The following is a 20,492-nucleotide window of genomic DNA, read 5'->3' as shown; positions in this document are numbered from 1 at the left end:
GGTGGATCCCAATGTTCCTGCGGTTTGTGCCACAGTGCCGGTTTGCCCTAGGAAAACGCCTGTCACACCCCACCCGTGGGGTCACAGCGCTGAACCGAGCTGTGTGAGCACTACGCAGACAAAAGCTCTGCAGTCAGGCTGCCCTCTGGCATGCCACAGCAACCCAGTAAACAGGGTATTAGCACACTGCAGCAGCAACTGACGCGAGCCCCATTTCACACATTGTCATGGTACCTCTTGGAACTAAGGATGTTGCAGGGTTGTGGAAAAATATATAGAAAAAGGGTGTGTAATGCAGCAATGACTTTGCATTAAGGCTTTAACACTGAGTTTTAAAAAAAGCTTCAAGAAGTTACTTGATAATATATTTATTAAGAGAATCCATTGCTAAACATCTGAGAGAATAAAACAATAGAGGATCTTCATACACTTTAGACACTAAACACAGTTGTCATGAATCTTTAGGTTAAAAGAAAGCAAATGGCCTGGATCTTTGTCTTGATTCTGTAGGACACTTCCAAGAACTAACTTTTAAAAATCAATTAGAAAGACATACATCACTAAATCCAAGTATGATGATATGTTTTAAAAATAAATATAGAAATATGAACAAGTCTACAATTAGAATATTGCCCTGTACATTCCAAGAAATGCAGAGCTCTTGCCTTCTTTACCTGGAAAGAGAGATCTCTAAACAACAGCAAAATTGGAACCATTAGGCCTAACTTTCAGATACAGTTTGGCAGCAGCAAAAGCATGCTCGACAGATACAGCTTTGGAGCATCCCTAACCCTTTTTGCATGGGAGATTAGGTAAGCATGATTGAAGTACCAACGATTTACAAAGAATCTTGATAAAGTTCAAACAAGCTGGGGGTAAACACCCCCAGTGATATTTTCATTAAGAAAGAATATCCATAATCACTTAAAATCAGCAAGCACTGTAACTTAAACATCTTACATTTTGGTCAGTAAACAAACGTAATCCAATACAATACCAATTAGTTTATGACAAAATTTAAAACCATTTGGCACATGCTATAAAGACATTCTTCCTTAAGAGGTGAAATACATGTTTGAACAGGTACAAGCTGAGGAAATAGGACCAAAACAGCATTGTTGTTAACAGAGGTACAGTACAGGATTTGCTCTTCCATATTCAGACTCCAGCAGCATGCGTGGGTGTACTTGGTTGGTTAAGGCCTATGGTTGAACAAAGCCACCCTGCAAAATCCACCTCCTCCGCTTCAGATCTCTTAATGAAAGCATGAATCTGAGCAGAGGAGAAGAATAATATTATTCAAGCACTCAATCTGTTAAATAATAATTTTGAATAACATGAAATACAATAAATCCAGGTTACTTTCAGTATTCATGTCATTTGCCAAACTTTACAGCTAGCTTGAAGTGACCAGGAGAGCTTTTCTGCAGGATTACGGAAATAACCAGCATATGAAACATACACATTGCAAAGTATTCCAGAGGAATACTGCCTACACAGGGCCTATTGCAGAATACTTACACCACAGTATGTGATAAGGATGTGACTCAGCCACTTGAGATTAATACTCTGGAAAATGTCTGCCTGCACACAGAAAGGCTTTTTGTAATAGAAACTGATTGCATTTTGCACCCTTACTGTACAGCAGGATGAGGGCAGGGAAAACTTGATTTTCTGCAGCAGAACTTAAGTCCTAGCATTACACTTAAGGCCATGAAAAGATGCACTGAAACTGATAAGGTCATTTCACACAGAAAAAAATGCAGGATTTGTTTGTGTCTAGTAGTTCTAGAGATTTTGCAAGACAAAGCTGATAAAAAGAGAGGCAAATTTTGTGTTTCACAACAGATGATAAAAATGTATTTAACTAGTCCGTAAGGTATGTGGAATTTTGTTCTTTCGTCCTCCTAAAAGTAATAATCTACATACTTTATTATTGACTAATAAACGCAAGAAAGAGAATTCTTTTGCTAATTAATTTAATAGCATTAGGTCATATACTCATTGTAATTATCAAATGCCAGACTCCAAAAACCACCAGTTTTGGTCTCCTTAACAGTCCCTGTTCTAGGAATGTGTGAAAGCCTGCAGATCAGGATCAGCTGATCTGAAGCCTGCAGCTTCCAGATCAGAAAAGCAGCCCCTCCTCAAACTGTCCGAGCTGCTTGTGTCAAGGGCCACAAACTACACTCCAGGCCATATGCTCTGATCCTGATCTCAGGTCAGCTGAGGAATCCAACCTGCATGGAAGAGTGCTCTTAGTTCAAGTTAAGAACTTTCACTTACCATCAGCTGCTTCAAATCAGCTCTCTCAGCAGGATTTTTAATTAAACTAGGAAAACAGAAGTGTTACACATGTTACACACTATTATCTTTTAAAATAAAGATCAAGTTTTATCATGTTGGTGTACTGCTTTGGTCTCAAGAAGATACCACTCTAGATAAAAGCATTAGGTAATGTAGCACCTCTCAGAGATCAGGATCTGTAAGCAATTCCCTTCTGTAGGTTTCACAGGTATAGTTTTAGGTATGAAATCCCGAGTTGTCTGATACTGTTCAGTGAGGGCAGGAGTGAGTGTCTTACAACCAAGCTGGAGAGATCAAATTCCCATTTAAACAAAAACTCAACAATATGAACTGCTTCATCCCTCAAGTTTCTTCTACCCAAGTGTCCTGGTTTCAGCTGGGATAGAGTTCATTTTCTTCCTAGTAGCTGCTATAGTGCTGTGTTTTGGATTCAGTAGGAGAATAATGTTGATAACACACTGATGGTTTTAGTTGTTGCTAAGTAGTGTTTACACTAAGTCAAGGACTTTTCAGCTTCTCATGCCCAGCCAGCAAGAAGGCTGGAGGGGCACAGGAAGCTGGGAGGGGACACAGCCAGGACAGCTGACCCAAACTGGCCAAAGGAATGTTCCATACCATATGACATCATGCCCAGTACATAAACTGGGGGGAGCTGGCTGGGAGGGGCGGATCGCTGCTCAGGAACTAACTGGGCATTGGTCAGCGATTGCCTTGTACTTCGCTTGTTTTGTATATTCTAATTCTTTTAGTAGTACTATTATTGTCATTTTACTATTATCATTATTTTCCTTCCTTTCTATCCTATTAAACTGTCTTTATCTCAACCCATGAGTTTTCTTTTATTTCCAGTTCTCTCCCCCATCCCACTGGGTGGGGGAAGTGAGCGAGCGGCTGCGTGGTGCTTAGTTGCCAGCTGGGGTTAAACCACACCACCAAGTCTTTTCAAGCTCAGTATCAAGTATGGCTATTGCATTACTGTTCTTCCTTTTGGATACATATATGCAGCTTTTAATAAATAAACTAACTTCTCAAACTGTAATGAACTGCCTCCCTTAGCATGGAATATACTGGTTCAGTGCTGGTATCACTGAAGTGTAATTGGAAAAGTAAATAGATGGGAGGATGACTGCTGTGATAAAGATGTTAGTTCAGTGAAGCACTGGGAAAGAAAAAAAACCATCTGGAGCCTGCAAGACTTCCGCATCATATGGAACAGTCGCTGCAGAATGCTGTGAAGGTTACTGTTAAAATTAAGGATCCTCCTTTAGAAGTGTGCTGTATGATCAGAGTCCGTAGGTACTATGGTGTCTTGAATGCTAAGAAAGTACCAAGTTGCACACAGAAGCAGAAATTGTACCTTAAAGAGGGGAACATCTCTCAGCTTTGGGGTTCTCTTTGGATGCATATGCTGTCAAGCTGGTGCCTGTAAAATGTGCTTTAGGCACATCAGCAGTCAGAGAAAGAGGATTACGCTAATTGAAATTACTTTACATTTGCCATGGCCTACAAGTAGGGACTCTGATTGCCAAATTATTGATACAGTAAGACAGCAGGGCTGATCCCAAATGTGTCCTTTTGCAGCTTAGCCATAGACAAAATACTCACCATTTGTTAACAAAATCTTGAAATTCAGAACCAAAAACACCATTGGGCAGTTTTGGAGGTGGCTAAAAATAAATAAATAAATAAATCAGCAGTCATTCAGCATAATGAATACATGACGACGCACAACCTACTCAGAGACCTACCAATTACATGTCCTATGTCTGGGTAAAGCTGGTTTTTTTTTTCCCCTATACACACACCTGAATGGGGTTACACAACCTTGAGCTGTCATTACAGAAAGCTGAGAGCAGCTGGCAGTAGTTAACACTGTGTTATTCTCCTCACTACTAATCTCCTCTTTGGGGAAGGGAAAGTGCCCTGCACATCGTTAGTTCCACAATCCTTTTGAGCTAAATATTCTGTCCCAGGGAATGAGTTTGTTCAGGTTCTGAATTCAAAAAGAATTCTGATAAAGAAAGAAGAGGTACTATATAAACCTACATATTATTGTCTTGTTCTCCATGACATTGCTAGAGGATCAGAGTTAAGTTTTCATTCTTACACCATGGGTCCTGCAAGCATTTACACTTGGGTTACTTTTATGTACAGAGTTGAGACATGGCCTGCATTCAGTTACTCACTGGGGTACAGACTTTGTTGGATGTAGCAGCTCATGCTGAAGACCGCTTGTGCTACAGCGAGGTGGCAGAAGATAATCTTGCCAAATTCTTAACTGCAGCTTTTCAGCTTAAACTGACCTCCTCAGGGATGCTACAAGAGCAGGACCATACTATCTTGAGTAATCCAATGCTAACTCTACTCCAAGAGTTAGTGCTGTCATACTAAAGTGTTATATAATATACAACATATGTTTGTAATGTGAGAGGAGAATCGTGCATGCAGACGAGGAACAGAAGCAATTTATCAGTACATGTACAGGAGCATAAGCAATGCTTGGTCTTTGCAGGGACCTAGACACTAACTGTGCTTTTTAAATAGGTGTCTCAGACACACTTTTTTATAATTCACTCGCCTGGAACAATTATGTTATCCAGCTGTTACAAACAACAGCTAACATGAGCATGCTTTTTTTTTGGGGGGGGGGGAGGACAGAAGCAGCAGTCACATGAGTTTCAGTAGCACTTGTGAAAATATTGGAAACAGACTATCAATTCTAAAATACCAATCTCTATTAACTAGCCTTGTAGCTTAGCTATTTGAAAGCTACAGTATTATAAGTTAGGTTGTTCATAAGACTAAAATTAAATAAACAGTTTTGTATATGCATGATCATACTGTTTGCTATTAACTGTCCTAACAGGTTGCATGATCCAGGCTGGAAAACGCATAAACCTACTTAAATGATGCAGAGAAATGAGCTAAAATTTTCCTGGGCATAATTTAAAAATCAAGCCAACACACATAACAAGGATGTCTCTCTCATACTGCAGCAATAAAAGATCAGAAGACCTGGCTTATCCTAACACTAATCCCACACCTCCTCAAATTCTGGAATACTTTAAAAATTTTCAGTTGTATTAGTACAAGTGCAAATAGTTGATTACCTCATTGACGATGTAATCAAGAAGTTCAAAGATTGCCATTGGGGGTCTGCTGTCTGGTCCATAGGCTAAGAAGAAATTGTAGAAGTGGAAAAATACAGTGTTACTCTCCTTTCATGGTAGGGGTGTTTTAAGAAGCTAAGTCATACACTCTACTCTCACATGGCATCCGGTAGATTTACAGGAAAAAAAAAGAGTGGAACAGCAACAGGGTAATACTTGCATGCAAGGAGACATTGTTTTCAGGTCTGATCCAAACCTTTAATTTCACTCGGAATCATCCTACTGTACTTTGATCAGCATTGCATCTTAGAGATGAACCGTAACAAGACTGGGATTTTAACGGTGCTCATGAACAGCTCAGCTGTCAACAAAAGGATCTCTGGTCCTCGATTCTCAGATACCTCATCATAGTGAGACTGAGCCAGGTGCCCAGTACAATCCTGATTTTTTTTTTTATTTTTTTTTTTTTTTTTAAGTTTAAAGCCACACTACGCAGACCAATATCAGGTAAGGAAGACCTTTAAGCTGACAGAGAAGGGTATTAGAAAAGAATTTAACAGATTGTTGTAACTTACAGCTCACTGGTCGACCAGGTGTTCTTTGCCTGGGCGAGGTCTCTGTGACTGGAGAATCTCCCTCTACTGGGCAGCCAAACATTAATTCAAGCTCCTTAGAGTCAGGAGGAGGAATCGGGTATCTGCCAATAGCCATTTCTACCAGTGACAACCCCATACTCCATATATCCGATTGCACTGAATAATGAGTTCCCTGTAGTCTTTCCGGCTACAAAAAAAAAAACAAAAAAGGAGGAGGAGGAGAGACAGTATTGTAACAAGAAAGAAAAACAAAAATTGCATTCTGCAATAGCCTGGATAAAATGAAGGATGAAACCCCAACTTATCAGTATGACATGTTCCAATGAGTGACTTATTGATCTTTTTCTTTAAGTATCTCATCTGAAGTTCCAGAAGTTCCACAAACATTGCATACCACCGCTGCAAATAACTTTGAGACTTTTTAAAAATGATGCTATTATGTTGCTGTTTTATTTCTTTGGGATAACATCTAAATGTTGCAACTATTAATGATGGGATAATTAAAGAGCAAGAAAGCAAAACTAGTATGGGCAACTAAAGATTCACCTGGTTTCCCTGAGAAGCTGTTCTTGGTTTTCTGCTTTGGGAAGGAGAGGGAAGATAACTTTATTGATTCTATATGGGTCCAAAAGTAACCTGGTGCTCTAGCAATAATCTTGTGGTTTGTGACACCTCTCAGCTGATACCATTCTGATAGCTCCCTATAGCAGAAATGCATTTATGCAAGGATTATTATATACATGCATACTGCAGTTTTAGATCCATATTCAAATAATTTCTAAATAAACTGTTGAGCTCTATAATCCATTGAAATGACAATAAAACATAACATACAAATTGAATGATAAAGTATTATGCAGGGCACAGACCTTCCCTAAAGTATAATGATTGAAAAATACATACAAGATAGGAAGATAGACATGTGTTCTGCCAGCTTAACCATTCACACATTATGGCCTGACAAACAAAAATGCAATAGGCTTAAATTTTTCTCAGGAAAAAAACAAACTGGAAAGAGACAAACACAAACGTGCACATGCTAATGTAAGTATTACAAAAATGTATGCAGGTAAGACAGACTCAACTAAAAATATATTTTATATTGTCTTTAGGAGACTTGAACAATGGAAAGATATTTAGGTATGGGATTTTTTTGGTCAGTTGAATCATGATTAACACCATATCTGGATATTCCAGTCACATTGCTCCAAAGATCCTCAGTTTTGATCCGCATGCCCATCTTCTGTTTCTGCCTAAAGAACTAAAACATAAGATTAGTCCTTAACTAACTCCTTTTGCTTAGTTTTTGCACTTGCTTTATCAGTACTATGTTGAGTGCTGAATATGGTTTCTGCAATTTTTAATACATCAATCTACATCATCCTTGGATCCATTTTTACTAAGACTTCTGAAAGAAAACATTCACTTTGCTTTTCTTTTCTCTTTTTAAAATCAAGCTCATATTTTACCAAAATGGAGCAGATTCTTGCCTGACTACGTGTATTTTGGAAAAATATATATATGTAATTTGAAACTTATTCTCATAGAATGTAAGACTGCAGTATTACAGTGAAGTCTCTTCCCTCTGCCATAACGGGTGATAGTTTTGTTAAATTAGTTTTGTAACATTTACTGAGATTATATTTGAGCTTTCTCCAGTGTCCCACCTCAGCCAGTTCCAAAGCCATCTGGATAAACTACACAATTGCTGGACAATGGATAAAGATGCCCAAAAACAAAGATACGCAAAAGATTTTCATAAAATATAAGTGTAAAGGAAGAAGCGAGTGGATGAGAAAAAGCAGGAAACACACACAGTACTAGTTATACAAAAATAATTAAAATCTAGAATACATGTTCAAGTTAAACGTTGTTGATTGTATACACCTTCATATATTAGAACAGGATGTTGTTTACCATGTAACAATTCTATAGCTGTTATTTGAAAAAGTATACTAAGGGAGATACTGCAAGAAAAGGTACTTCAGACACTATCAAAAAGACTAAATAAAATCACCATCATGGCTTGGTCTGTGACATGATGACAGAGAGCAAAGCTAAATCTCCATCTGTAAAAACAATAAATTGAAGAAAACGGAAGGTAGACAGCACTTTGCTCATTCCTTCTACTATAAGAAAAAGGGAAAGCCAGTAGTATGTCAAGAGCCCAGAAGAGATGGAGCTGTGAATTTTTTTTGCTAATTAGCAACAGCCCCTAGATGTATGTGGGAACATAAGCCACAGTTTTATTTCAAGTATGTTACCAATATTAAATGACAAAAAAGAGAATACTGTCTTTGATGTTGAAATGCAGGTCCCATGCTGAGCAGAAGCAGCATTATTATGCTTTTTTCCTTTAAGTTTAAGCCCACACAGTTTCAATCCTACAGCAGAATCTCCGAACACTCTGATTGTATGAGTTAATTGGTTGTATGCTGAACAAGGTGTGTACATTAGAATAAGAGACCTCTTATTTCCATTAACTGTGATTTTCACATAATGCAAAGAGTTCATCTGAAGAGCAAGTTTCAAGGTATTCCTCATATACAGGAACAAAGAACACCCTGTAAATAGTCTCAGATTAGCTACCGTGGCCTTGTCCACACTAGCCACTCCCATGCTTTCTCTTGTGCTGCAGCCGTGTTGCATTCCTGGGAGCAGCCACAACAGGATCACTAGCGAGGCAGCAGCTTGCCTACATAAGTGACTGCAGCAAAATGCTGGAGTGGAAAGAGAATCACACTTAATAAGGAAAGCAAACTATAAATACTGGGCTTTTTTGGAGACACATGTATACAAACCCCAGATGCATTAACCAATTGGATTCTGCAATGTAGGCGCAATCGCATCTCTTTTGTAGTGTTACAAAATATTCCAAGTTGCGTGGCTTTTCTTGCAACAGTTCCCTCCCCACCCTCCCCAATCTGATATAATACTGGAATATTCCTGGAACGCAGGAAGCGCTGAACTATGAACAGCAGTAGTAACGGCAATAGTTGGTTTCTTGTTTGATTACTGGAATTGTGGTAACTCTACCATAATGTACAGTAAACTCAAAGCTATAAAATCTGTACTTACAGACATGTAGGAGCGTGTGCCAACAAACGAGTTTGCCATAGAATCTATCAGTTGTCCACTGACACCAAAATCACAAAGCTTGATTTCACCTCTAGAGTTTACCAAAATGTTAGATGGTTTAACATCTGGAAAAGAAATGAACGGATGATTTATATTTATAATAGATAAAATGGGAAATTTGACAATGAAAGTAACATGAAAGGTGAGAATTACCATGTGTCTCCCTTTGTTTCCCTTCTAACTACGACACAATTCCATCCCTTCTCTGGGAATACTCAGAGAAGAGATGTGGTTCCCTACCCAGGCCCATTTCACAGGCTCTCTATTTAGAGATAAACGAAAAGAATTTTTTTAAATTACAAGTGCAAAAAGGCTGTTAAAGTTTTGATTTCACCCTGTTTCTTGGCTTTCAAATATTAAGTTTGGGCTTCTGCATCCTCCTTGCAATGACTAACATTTGAGATAAATTTGAAAGTGTATGTCAGCATATCTCCTCTTTAATGATGTTCTTTTGCCTAGAAATAATCAATAGAGGCCCTATATATTTATTTTACAAAGGTCAATGAACTACAGTAGCCACACCATCATCCCTAACTTAGCCTTCATATGTACATAAGCATAAATCATCCTATAGCAAAACAGTTCTTGGAGTGTGTTCTTGCTGTTCTGGGTTTTGTTTGTTTGTTTGGGTTTTTTTAAAGCTCTGAAAAATAAATTATCCTATTATTGAAATTCTGCATTTAAAATACTTTGAGATTGTTTACCTGTGATAGAACCCCCTCAGGATTTTGAATTAATCACTTTTTCTAAATGGAAATTTAATAAGGGTCACTGGTAGCTAGGCAACTAATAACAGCTATTGTGAATGCAAAGGTACAGAGAACAATTGTTTAGTATTTCTTTTATAGCTGTAAGAAGGTTTTTTTAATATATCTTGCTGCTTAGCTGGTCATTACCAATGCATTATCGAGATAAGTAATCAACAGCTCACACTTGCAAAGTAATGCTACAGAAAAAAGGGTACTATAAATTAGTTTTGAAGAAAGAGATCAGCTCAGCCTATCAGAATTTCACTTTAGACTCTGCTATTCAAGAGCAGATCCAGAAGTCTATAGTCTGTAGCATATTTTCATTTGCTTTTCACTTTTAAACACAAATATATTCCAGGTAGCTTTCATTTCAGTGACTGAGGAACTGACCTTAGTCTGTGATGTCAATGGGATGTCACTGGAAGGATGATACTAACGTGACTCCCCATCACTGGAAAAAGATCTCCATGCAGAAGGTTATGCCTCACTGAACAAGATCCAGGGAGATTGCAAATGAAGACAAAATTACACTTTAGCTGTTTCTCCCCCCAGCCTCCTTTTAAAGAACAAAACAAAGCTTGAATAAAGTTATCTACTTTTGGAAATTGTGGCTACATTTTCTGGTTCCTGACATCACCTTTCTAGGTAACTGAAACTGTCCAGGCACACTGGAAACAGTGTTTGGTGATGATTTGTGTATACACAAGTTCTTCTACGCTCAGCTACAGGACAGCGAGCCTATAGCTTGTCCACTTCGCTTGGACCGAGCATCAGCCCATAGAAAATCCACGCAGTGATCTAACACAAACTACTCCCTGGTCTTAACACAGAAGAAGTCATGCCTGTGTACATCTTCATACCACAACGAAAATCCCAGCTGCTTTTGCCAGGTACAGTCTTCCTCCTTATGGAGGGAGAAGAATATGGTCACATATTTTGTGTGTACTACTTTTAATTCCCCATCCCTAGGAAGGTAACTGGCTTATAACCATTGCTCTCCTCAATAGATTTTCCTCCTTTAAGAGTGGCAGAGGTACTGGGCAGTTTGTGGAGCTGTTTACCAGGCAAGAAACAGAATGTTACACACTGGTTAACTCAGAGCAGGGCTTCAGTAAAGAGAGATTTTAGAGGCCTTCTGGGCAGACAGCTGAACCTTCTGCAAGTTCTACCTCCTTTGTGCAAGTTTTGACTACTTGTCTAGACCTCACCACAAGGACACTTCGCAATGAAAAGGAAGAATACGGTCTAGGAGCTTGACCTATCAGTTTAAAATTCCAGCAGGAAAAAAACCCAAAACAAAACATCCCCACAAAAACAAAAAAACAAGCAGATGATGCAGTGAAGCAGGCAGCAGAGATTAGAGATTCCCAGCTACACAGGAATCTGCACCTAAAGTTCTGTGTAAAAGCAAGGTGGAAAAAACATGTTTGCAAAATACGCTGGAAGCACTGCAGAGCCTGAACAAATTATAGATATGGTCTCTAGATTTGTACTGCTTATCTATGCACATCTAGTAGTTCAATTCAGAACAAAGACATAAATCCTCACTTATCTCTACAGCTCATGAATACTTCATGTTCATAATTAAATGGCAAAAAATAACATTAGCATTCCACTGTCAGTGAACCAAATGACATTCTCTTTATAAGCATTTTACGTACTCTAGAATCCACCTGGTCTTTTGAAGACTTAACTTTTACCTTCAGTGTTTCTCTGGCCGATAATCCCACACTGTACCTTTCTTACAATAGCACAGCAAATCATGACACCTCACTGGAGTTTTATATAAAGCTTGCCTTTCCGTGAGCATTTTCATTTTGCTCGCAAGACGCCCAGTGTGAGCAGAGTGTGATGTTTGGAAGGCTGCTATCTTTCCACCCCTCTAAACGTAGCACGCTATGCTATTTTAACTCCAGAGTGTCTGAGCACTTAAGCAGTTTCTCTGGAAACCAGAGATTTGTATTGCCAAATGGAACAGGAATGCCAAGGCATCCTTTAAAATGTATGCTGTAACTTGCAAGAAACGGACAAATCGAGAAAGAAAGACCAAACGTGCTACATCAGTCAAGTATTTAAGGTTTAAAGAAAATGAAAGGACTTCTCATATATCATCCCAGACAACCCAGAAACAGAGCTGTGCAATTCTAGAAGTCCTTAGCCAGTCCAGAGGGATGGACACATGACACTGAAAAGGGAGCTAGTTAATACAAAGAAGGTTCCAGGATTTACAGGATGTCTTGTAACCTCTGTAAGAGGTATGCCTCCTCTGCCTGAGCCCTGCTCTCCCCCACAGGCACAAACTTAGTTCATTCTGAAAGAAAGGTGGCCCTGGACATTACCATAACACCATCAGGCAAGAATTTCTTTTGTACAGAAGTTACTGAGTAGCCAAAACACTTGAGAACATATTTGTCTTGCAGCACATTATTGGTATCTTCCAGTCAATTTCAGTTTCCCAAGGCAGGATCTCATGAGAATAGGAACTAACACACTAGAACAGACCACTGACAGCATCCCTGCTGTGTGGCACCTCCTACCCTGGAGCTGCTGGCTGCAACTGGAGTTCAGAAAGCTTACAAAGCACTTTCTATGCAAGAGGAGACTTTCCAGAGAGAATTACACTCTAGACTGTGCTCAAAAACAACTAAAATTATGTTCTGATTGATTTATACGGTTTTTATTCATCCAGAGACAAAACAGAGCAAAAAAGTTTGCATGTCTTAACCTGCAGCAATATACTTCATAATTAGTTACAGGACATTTCTTTCCTTGTCGTTTAGTGCCTTCTGGTTTTAACCACAAAGGTAAATAGGACCATAGAAGTAGCATTTTCTATAACCTTCCCTGTTACAAATATCTTTATTTAACAGAACAGGAGATATTATGAAAATATTTACCATAGTCACGCTCCTTGCTCTTTCCTTTTCTGTACCTGCTTTGTATCCCACCAGTTTGTCTTTCATAAGTTTTGCAATTTCTATCATGTCTTTTCAGAGAGGACCAAAACAAAAGCATGGCAATCCAGATGAGCTAATGGTCTATAAAAAGACTGTCTTTTCCATTCCTTCCTTAATAAACCCTAATGACTTCTTCCTTGAGCTGCCTGTAATGACAAGTGAATACTTTTCCTCAAAGGTCACAGTTAGTTCAGGATACATCTGTGCATGAAAGCAGTTTAAGCTGAACCTCATGTTGAGCAGCTACCATATTCCATTTGGTGTTTCGCTGTCCTTTGAGTGTCATTACTTCTTGATCAATCCAAGCAAATGCATCACTGACAAGTTCTGCTGATTTATTTTTTATTCTTTTCTTTCAGATCAGCATTATTATTTGTCTAACAGCAGTCTCTTGCATTCACAATGCTGCGTGCTAGCTTCTGCCAATCGCTACAGAAAAATTGTTAACATCTTATAGAATCCTTACCCTGGAAGACATTCCTGTGAATTTTTGCCCTATGGTGATGTGATAAGTCCTTTGTTTTATTGCCCCACAATAATGCCAAAATCTCGGTTGCACTAACCATCCTCAACTGCTATCAACTACACCAACATACAGACCTTCACCATCTCTACCCAAAGAGAACACTCAATCTCTTATCTTAAAAAGAGTGCTTTGATGAGGTTGCATATCCCAAGAAAAACAGGTCGTCTTAAACTGCTCTGTATGCACTTAGTCTGTTGAACAGTTCATTAACACTACAAGTTAGACAAATAAAGCGTTACCAGAAGCTCCTGACAACTTGATTTAAACTGTTTTTTCTTCCCCAGATTTATATACAGTGCAACAAAAACAGTGACATGAATACTTGATTTATAAAATCTACATTAACAGGTGAGACTAGTCAAGAAACCAAAAAACAAGCTGGATGCCTACGAGTTCCAAAGGAGAGATCTCACACATAGATTCCATTTCAGTCTATATACTTTTCATGTATTACATTTTTTCCACTTGCCAGTCCCTCCTTAATGACAGAGTACCACACAGTACCACAGCAGAGCCAGCATACAGCTGAGCATCAGTCAACCTCCAGAAGAGAACTTCACACCGCAGGACAGCATCTTGCTCATAAATCTGACATGCAGGAAGCTGAACCAGGGCCCTTCTCAACAAAGATGACAAGCTGTAACAGCTCAGTCTAGTGTGCCAGCTTACACATGAGGTCCAACTTACATATGGGGGTCTACAAATAATACGCACAAAGGGCAACCTGTAACACAGACAAACTGGTGGACAGTAGCCAGAAATGAAAACTGAGCTGAAAAAATAAAATTCACATTTGTACATGGAATTTTACACTGCAGGGCACATTCAATCCAGTAACATTGGAAACAATGTAGAAGAGGAACTTTTGTTGGTCCATGCACTTAAAGTGTAATCTCTGATGTAGCCAATACTGTGAGGTTAAGCTGCACTTAAACAAGATCAGGAGGGCTTTATTTTCGATTTATCAGATTTACAGATTGTAAAACTGAAGAAAAAAAATTGCTGTCTCAGCAGTCAGCTGAGCAAGAACAACCTAAAAAACCCCCAAGCAACCAACATGGTAACAACCACTGCTGTGGCTGAATTAAAACTACAAGATACAAAAGTAACTCCTCCAGCATGCCCTAAAATAAGAAGATCTCTTGCCCAGGAGTCTCCCTTACGCTCTGAACAGAGACAAATAGCTTTGCAACTACCATTAGAAATCTTTACAGAGTCTACCTCCAGCCTCCTTGCTCCAGAAGAGAGCTATACTTGATTGTTTAAAAACCCCACAAAACAGAAACATGTAATAAACAATCTACTACATGTGTAAGGTGATCCTACAACACATTGTATAAGCTAGGATTGCTAATTATTCTTTTTGGTCTGGCCAACAAACGTAAACTCAGATCATATTAGTGTCTGATGAAGATATTTTTATAATCTGAAGATTGATCTCATATGGTACAAAACTCACCGAAGCAGCTGGCATGGTTTATACATATTGCATGATCACTGCAATGAATACTGCCATTCAAACAAAAACATGAACTGCTCCATCTCCAGTCTTCAATTTACACTCATGTCAGGAATAATGGAATTTATTACTTTACCATATGAAGTGTCATTTTTGTTTAATGGAACACGCAACAGATTAATAAAAGAGCTGGATTTTAAAAAGGGCAGCTATAAGCTGAAAGTAAGGCAGTACATTTATTTTACAGTAAAGCAACCAAAAACCCCAGGAGTGCAGTTAGCAACACTCTCATTTTACATAGCTTCGCCATGTTTTTAAAATCATTTAAGTATAACAAAAATGCAATTCTGCTTGACAGATGTCTATAAATAGCATGTGAATGTAAGACAGTGAGAAGAAATAGTGACTTTCCTTTAAAAGTTTTAATGGCAAGAATGAGTGCTGAACGTCAAATTAATTTTAGGTCAGAGGTTTTAATTGTGAATCTCTCCAAAGATTTTGTTGTCACACTTAATAGATCTGTTACTATCAAAAGACTAGCAGTTGCAAAGAAGAAATAGATACAGTGGGACAATGCTTTTTAATATAGTTTTCTTCATAAAGAGTTAATTATGCCATTACAAAACGCCATTCATAGGTATCTTAACTGTCTTCTGCTTCTCTTTCTTAACCAAGTACAGGAATGGAAACTACATGAAGAGCCTACCTCCATACATGTTGCCTCATTTCAAGTGCTGACATTGCTAAGAAAGATACTGCCCACAACTATACTACCCAGGGTGTATCTTCACTGCAGCTACACTAGGCAATAGTTAACTTGGCCCAAGTGCCACTGCTGCAGGCAGAAATGTTTCAGAGCTGCTTCAGTGCATAGTACTGTCCAAGACTGCAGCCTCTGCTTCTGTACCTGTCTGTGCTTACCTAGAAGTTTATCACGTACTTTTTTTTGTGTTGAAAAAGCTTTCTTCTCTTCCCAGAAAATGCAGGAAGACTTATTTAGTATTTAAGGGAACTAGAGATTGAATCACTCAGACCCTTCAACATATTCCTATCTTCACTGCAAAGGGAGTACTTCTGGTATCAAGTTAGATTCCCAGCTCTAGCACATACTCCCAACCGGCCAAGTCACTCTGGCAGCAAGCAGGTTCAAACACAGACAGAAATTCTGTGTGTGCATACAATACAAGCATACCAGGTTTAAGTATGGATTATAAACCCAGATAAACTGCAGTAAGACAGCAGCAGTTAAAGATACATTACAGTCATAGTAAGAGATTTGGATTTAAAAAAGTTTACCTTACACTACCCAAGAAAAACCCTCTGAACCAAAGTCATATTGAACCATAAAGAACCAATCATAGAAAAAGCACATATTTTAACTTGAATAAAAATGATATTCAAGAAAAGTTACAGTGTAAAATTTTATCTCACCTCTGTGCATTATTTTATGCTTCTCTCTCAGATATGTGAGTCCTTTTATTACCTAAAGACAAATAAAAGAAAAAAATTTAATTTATGAAACAGAAGAGAGAATTGCATGCTTTGTCTATACAAGAATTCCAACTGAATGCAACGTAACAGAAATCCCAAAATGTAATCACTACAAATCATTATTTTGTTTTAATTTGTACCTCCACCTCAGACTAGAAAAACAGAGCCAACTAACCCCTTAATGGAAGTTTTGCACACAGAGCTTGTTGCACAATAGATATGAAAAGGTAACATTCAAAATTTTTTAATGAAGTGTTAATGCTGTTCTTATCCAGAAAGATCAGCTGATACAAAAGCAGAAAAATCAAAGCAAATGCAATAGAATGCGTTAGTCATTCCAATGCCCTGAGCTACCAAATAATGACATGTACAAAGACTGCTTTTTAAAAGAAAGCAACACGCTTAATCTGGCAATACTTCTCTCTCCCACATCCTTCAGTCCTGACATGGCAGCTTCCTGGATCTGGCATTACCACACCACGACACAAGCGTACCCACTTCCAGCCTTTGAGAGTGATGAACACACTTACCGCAATGCTAACTTTGCCCAGTATCTGCTCTGGAATTCTTCCAGCCTTTTTCAGTACTTGATCCAAGGAGCCACCATCCTAATAATAAATGTTTGAATATTCAAGCTTTAATCAAATTACTCTAAAACATTTTAAACAGGACTGTAGTCTGAAGCCTAAATTTGGTGAGAAACACACTGTTGCTTTTCATGTTTGATATAACATTGTTATGGTGCATATCTGAAAAAAAATAAATCACTCCTCAGTAGGAATTAGTCAGTTTTATGTTTATTTTAAACAAACATTTGGCCAGTAACAACATCCACTCAAATAAACACTTCACACAATGATCTTCCATACTAGCATTTCCACGGTTTGGATCTTGCTAAGGAAGTACTGTCCACAAATAGCTGTCAACCAAGCATGAGGAATTTTACAGATTTCTTTAACTTTCAGTCCAATGTAATAACATGCATTTTTTTTCTTGTCACAGCCATCCCATGATACTCTCTACCCCTCCAAAGGCAGAAAGAGGAGGATTGAAGCAGCATAGAAGATTTTGTGATCCTGATTACGGGGATGAAAATTCATCACACTGGAAAAGACAGAGTTCTCTTCCTGAATATAATGCGTGCTGCTAGCAGCACCCCATTATCATAATTAAACCTAGATCCCCGTTCCCCTCATCTCTCAGATGAGATCCTACAAAGAGAAAGTTGGCCTCTTAGTTCTGCATATCCAGGGTGACTCTGTCCACTTCCAAGGATGGAGGGTTGATTTCGCACAGCTCTCAAAGAGCCAAAATAGGAAGAAATGTTTTTAAAGTTTCATGGTAAGTAACAGTCTTGCTAATCTTATTAGGTTAAATAAATTGAATGCATGCACACACACCCCCAGCAAAGTCAAATATATTCCACTGTTGCTAAGAGCTTTTCAGAAGGAAAACTGTAAAAAATGCTATTTATTTTTAGCAACTGATTCAACAATAGGCTTGTGCATACGTTCTAGATTCTCTAGAATAGAGAATACACAATCAAGAAGAAATTAGAAAGTTATTTCTCAAATTAAAAAACAATATCCTGTTGTCCGGATCAGCGTCTGGTATTTTCCAGTACTCAAGACAAAAAAATCCAACTTGAGAAAGTAACTGCCTATGGAAAGTAACCTATCCTTTGGAAGTTTTCATCGCTATTTACGCATGCAAAGAGAAGAGCTAGAATGCAAAGTTTTATTAGTTGAGGACTAAAATCTAAAACTCCTATGAGAAGGAAAGTATATAAATACTTATTTGATCGTGTATTTTTGTAAAAAAACACACCCACATACACCACACGATTAAAAATACGCCAACAGGAAAAAAATGTCTATATAAATCTCTTGTGTAACCAGTCTGTATTTCTGGAGAGCTGTCTCTGCTGAGACACCAGTATATTAACAAAGATTTCATACAGAAAAAAAAACTATTTTTTTTTTCCCCCTCCCTAAGGACTAGCTCCAATCCTGGAAGAGGCTGAATACAATTCAATTGCCTAGTGTTGGCTGCAACTTTCAGGAGCAGACTCCAATCCTTTTCCCTGTTAAATACCTGCTGCTAAGCAAAGTTATGCATTGATTTTGAATTTATGTACCTAAAAATATCAAACACTCCAATCTTCAAGTTCTATGCCTTTTCCACCTCCAACTTTTTGTTCGTATTCATACTTATGTTTTGTAACTCACTGCTAAAAATAAGAATTTTGACTGGCAGTAATTGAAAGAAAGATATGTATAAGATTCTCATCTAATCTTTTATCCAGAAGACCACCAAAAACTTCCACCTCGTGATCCGCATTAAGCCAACAGCTTAATGGCTTAATTAAGACTACAAGTTAAGTAATCCACCTTCCCTTTCTATTTCATATCTTATTGATCAATTGTTCTATGTGTAAAATCTTGCATCCAGTCTGACTTAGACCAGATTCAGCACTGAAACACCAGATTTCATATTGCCTTCTCTTAAACTGAACGTCTACTGTCAGATATATCATTCCCTGCTTCGGAACTTGCGAACCCTGATCGCTCCTGTTAATTTTCTCATTAACAAAGAAATTGAGATTCTTTAGGCCTTTTATTTCTACTTGTAATTATATACCACCACCATCTCTCTTTTGGCATGCACTAACATACACGCTCTTTTAGCAATTGCAGATGTGCACATTTGTGACATTTAATAACGTATTCTGAAACAATGCCCAGTCAGTCATTTTTAACATCTATTTTCCTATTTTTCATTATTCTTTTCAATTCTGAGAAACTAACTTCTTCATAATTCCCAACAGTCATTTGTATTTTGGGGTATGCACACCTTCTATTTGGCTAGCACATGCTTAAAAACTGGATCATGATCACTCGTTCCTAGGCAACCATCGATTTCTTCTAAAAATTTCCGTAAGAGAAGACCAGAGAACCATTAAAACAATCACATGTACTTTCCAGAAAAAATAAGGTTTCTCTCCAAAGGAACAGTTTTTTCAGGGAAAAAATAAAAGAGTCCTCAGATTTATTGTATTTCATACTGTTAAAAACGTCCTCTACTAAGCAAGTGAGGCAAAAAATTTGACTGACCTTTAATTACAGAAAATTTACTTTTAGTGTTTGTCTCCATATGGTTAGAGAAAGGCAAACAGATGTCGAGAAGAATGTGTACTTTTCTATTAAAATGAAACACAGTTAAAAATATTTTTGGCATTAAAAAAGTTGTACAAGATCCTTCTGGGCTTGTTCACTTCCTGTGCACTACTGTTTATATTTGCATTTTCTGTAAAATGTGAAAAAAGGAGACAAAATATGGATTCATCTAAACAAGAATAAACTAGATTCTCATTATCATAGCTACTAAAGGCTACACAGCTGTATTATCAGAGTGATCTGGTCCATTCTGCATAAGAACAAAACTAAACCCAAATCAGAACAAGTGTCTAAGTAGTAGAAATGGGTAAATATTTTTAAATAAGACAAAACAAAAAGGACCACGGATAAAGGAGAAGCAATTTAGAGGCTATATTTGTACAGCTTCGACTTCTACAGAAGAGCAGATACTGGAGAAGGGAATAAAACAGACCCTATCAATCCCAACCTCAGATTTGCAGAGTAAATCTGAAACACAGTATTTGATTCTTTATTCATGCAGAAGGGTCTACTTTGTCAACTTAAGTCCTGGTGACACTCAGGTTTTGCATTAATGGTCCGTTAATAACTTCAAGCCAAGAGACTTATATGTACCTACCATATGTTCCATGCAAATGCTGATTTCTCCATCACTGTAAAAAGCTCCATAAAAGCCCACTATGTATGGAGAGTTGCACTCGTGTAGAACTTGCAGCTCACGAATGATCTGGTTTCGAATAGCCGGCTTGATCTCTAGATGAATTAACTGTAAAATAATCCACTCTTTATTATTTTCTTAGTGGCAAAGTGCCATTCAGAAGGAACAGGTTGTTCAGAGAGGTTTTCAATACCTAGCTGGACAAGGCCCTGAACAGCCTGCTCTGATCTCGTAGCTGACACTGCTTTGAGCAGGAGGTTGGACTACACGATCTCCTGAGGCCCCTTCCAACCAGAATTATTCTATGACTTAACTGTAAAATAATCTATCCTTATTTTCTTAGTGG

At 38.1% G+C, this 20,492-nt stretch overlaps 1 protein-coding gene across 1 annotated transcript in view; it reads right to left on the bottom strand.

Moving 5' to 3' along the window:
• Positions 1-352: 352 nt before the first annotated feature.
• Positions 353-20,492, bottom strand: part of MAP2K1 (mitogen-activated protein kinase kinase 1) — a 40,822-nt gene continuing 20,682 nt past the window's right edge. Inside the window, exons 3-11 of the mRNA XM_050903271.1 lie at positions 20,108-20,254; positions 16,864-16,941; positions 16,274-16,325; positions 9,092-9,216; positions 5,993-6,200; positions 5,418-5,482; positions 3,913-3,974; positions 2,287-2,332; positions 353-1,272 (exon numbers count right to left, since the gene is read on the bottom strand). Coding sequence (XP_050759228.1) covers positions 1,159-1,272; positions 2,287-2,332; positions 3,913-3,974; positions 5,418-5,482; positions 5,993-6,200; positions 9,092-9,216; positions 16,274-16,325; positions 16,864-16,941; positions 20,108-20,254 — 897 coding nt within the window. The 3' untranslated portion in view covers positions 353-1,158. The remainder of the gene's footprint in view (positions 1,273-2,286; positions 2,333-3,912; positions 3,975-5,417; positions 5,483-5,992; positions 6,201-9,091; positions 9,217-16,273; positions 16,326-16,863; positions 16,942-20,107; positions 20,255-20,492) is intronic.

Source organism: Gymnogyps californianus, chromosome 11 (genome assembly GCF_018139145.2).
Source record: "Gymnogyps californianus isolate 813 chromosome 11, ASM1813914v2, whole genome shotgun sequence".
Classification (NCBI taxonomy): Eukaryota; Metazoa; Chordata; class Aves; order Accipitriformes; family Cathartidae; genus Gymnogyps; species Gymnogyps californianus.
Note: the sequence above shows the minus strand (reverse complement) of the source record. Positions and strands in the feature narration are given on the sequence as shown.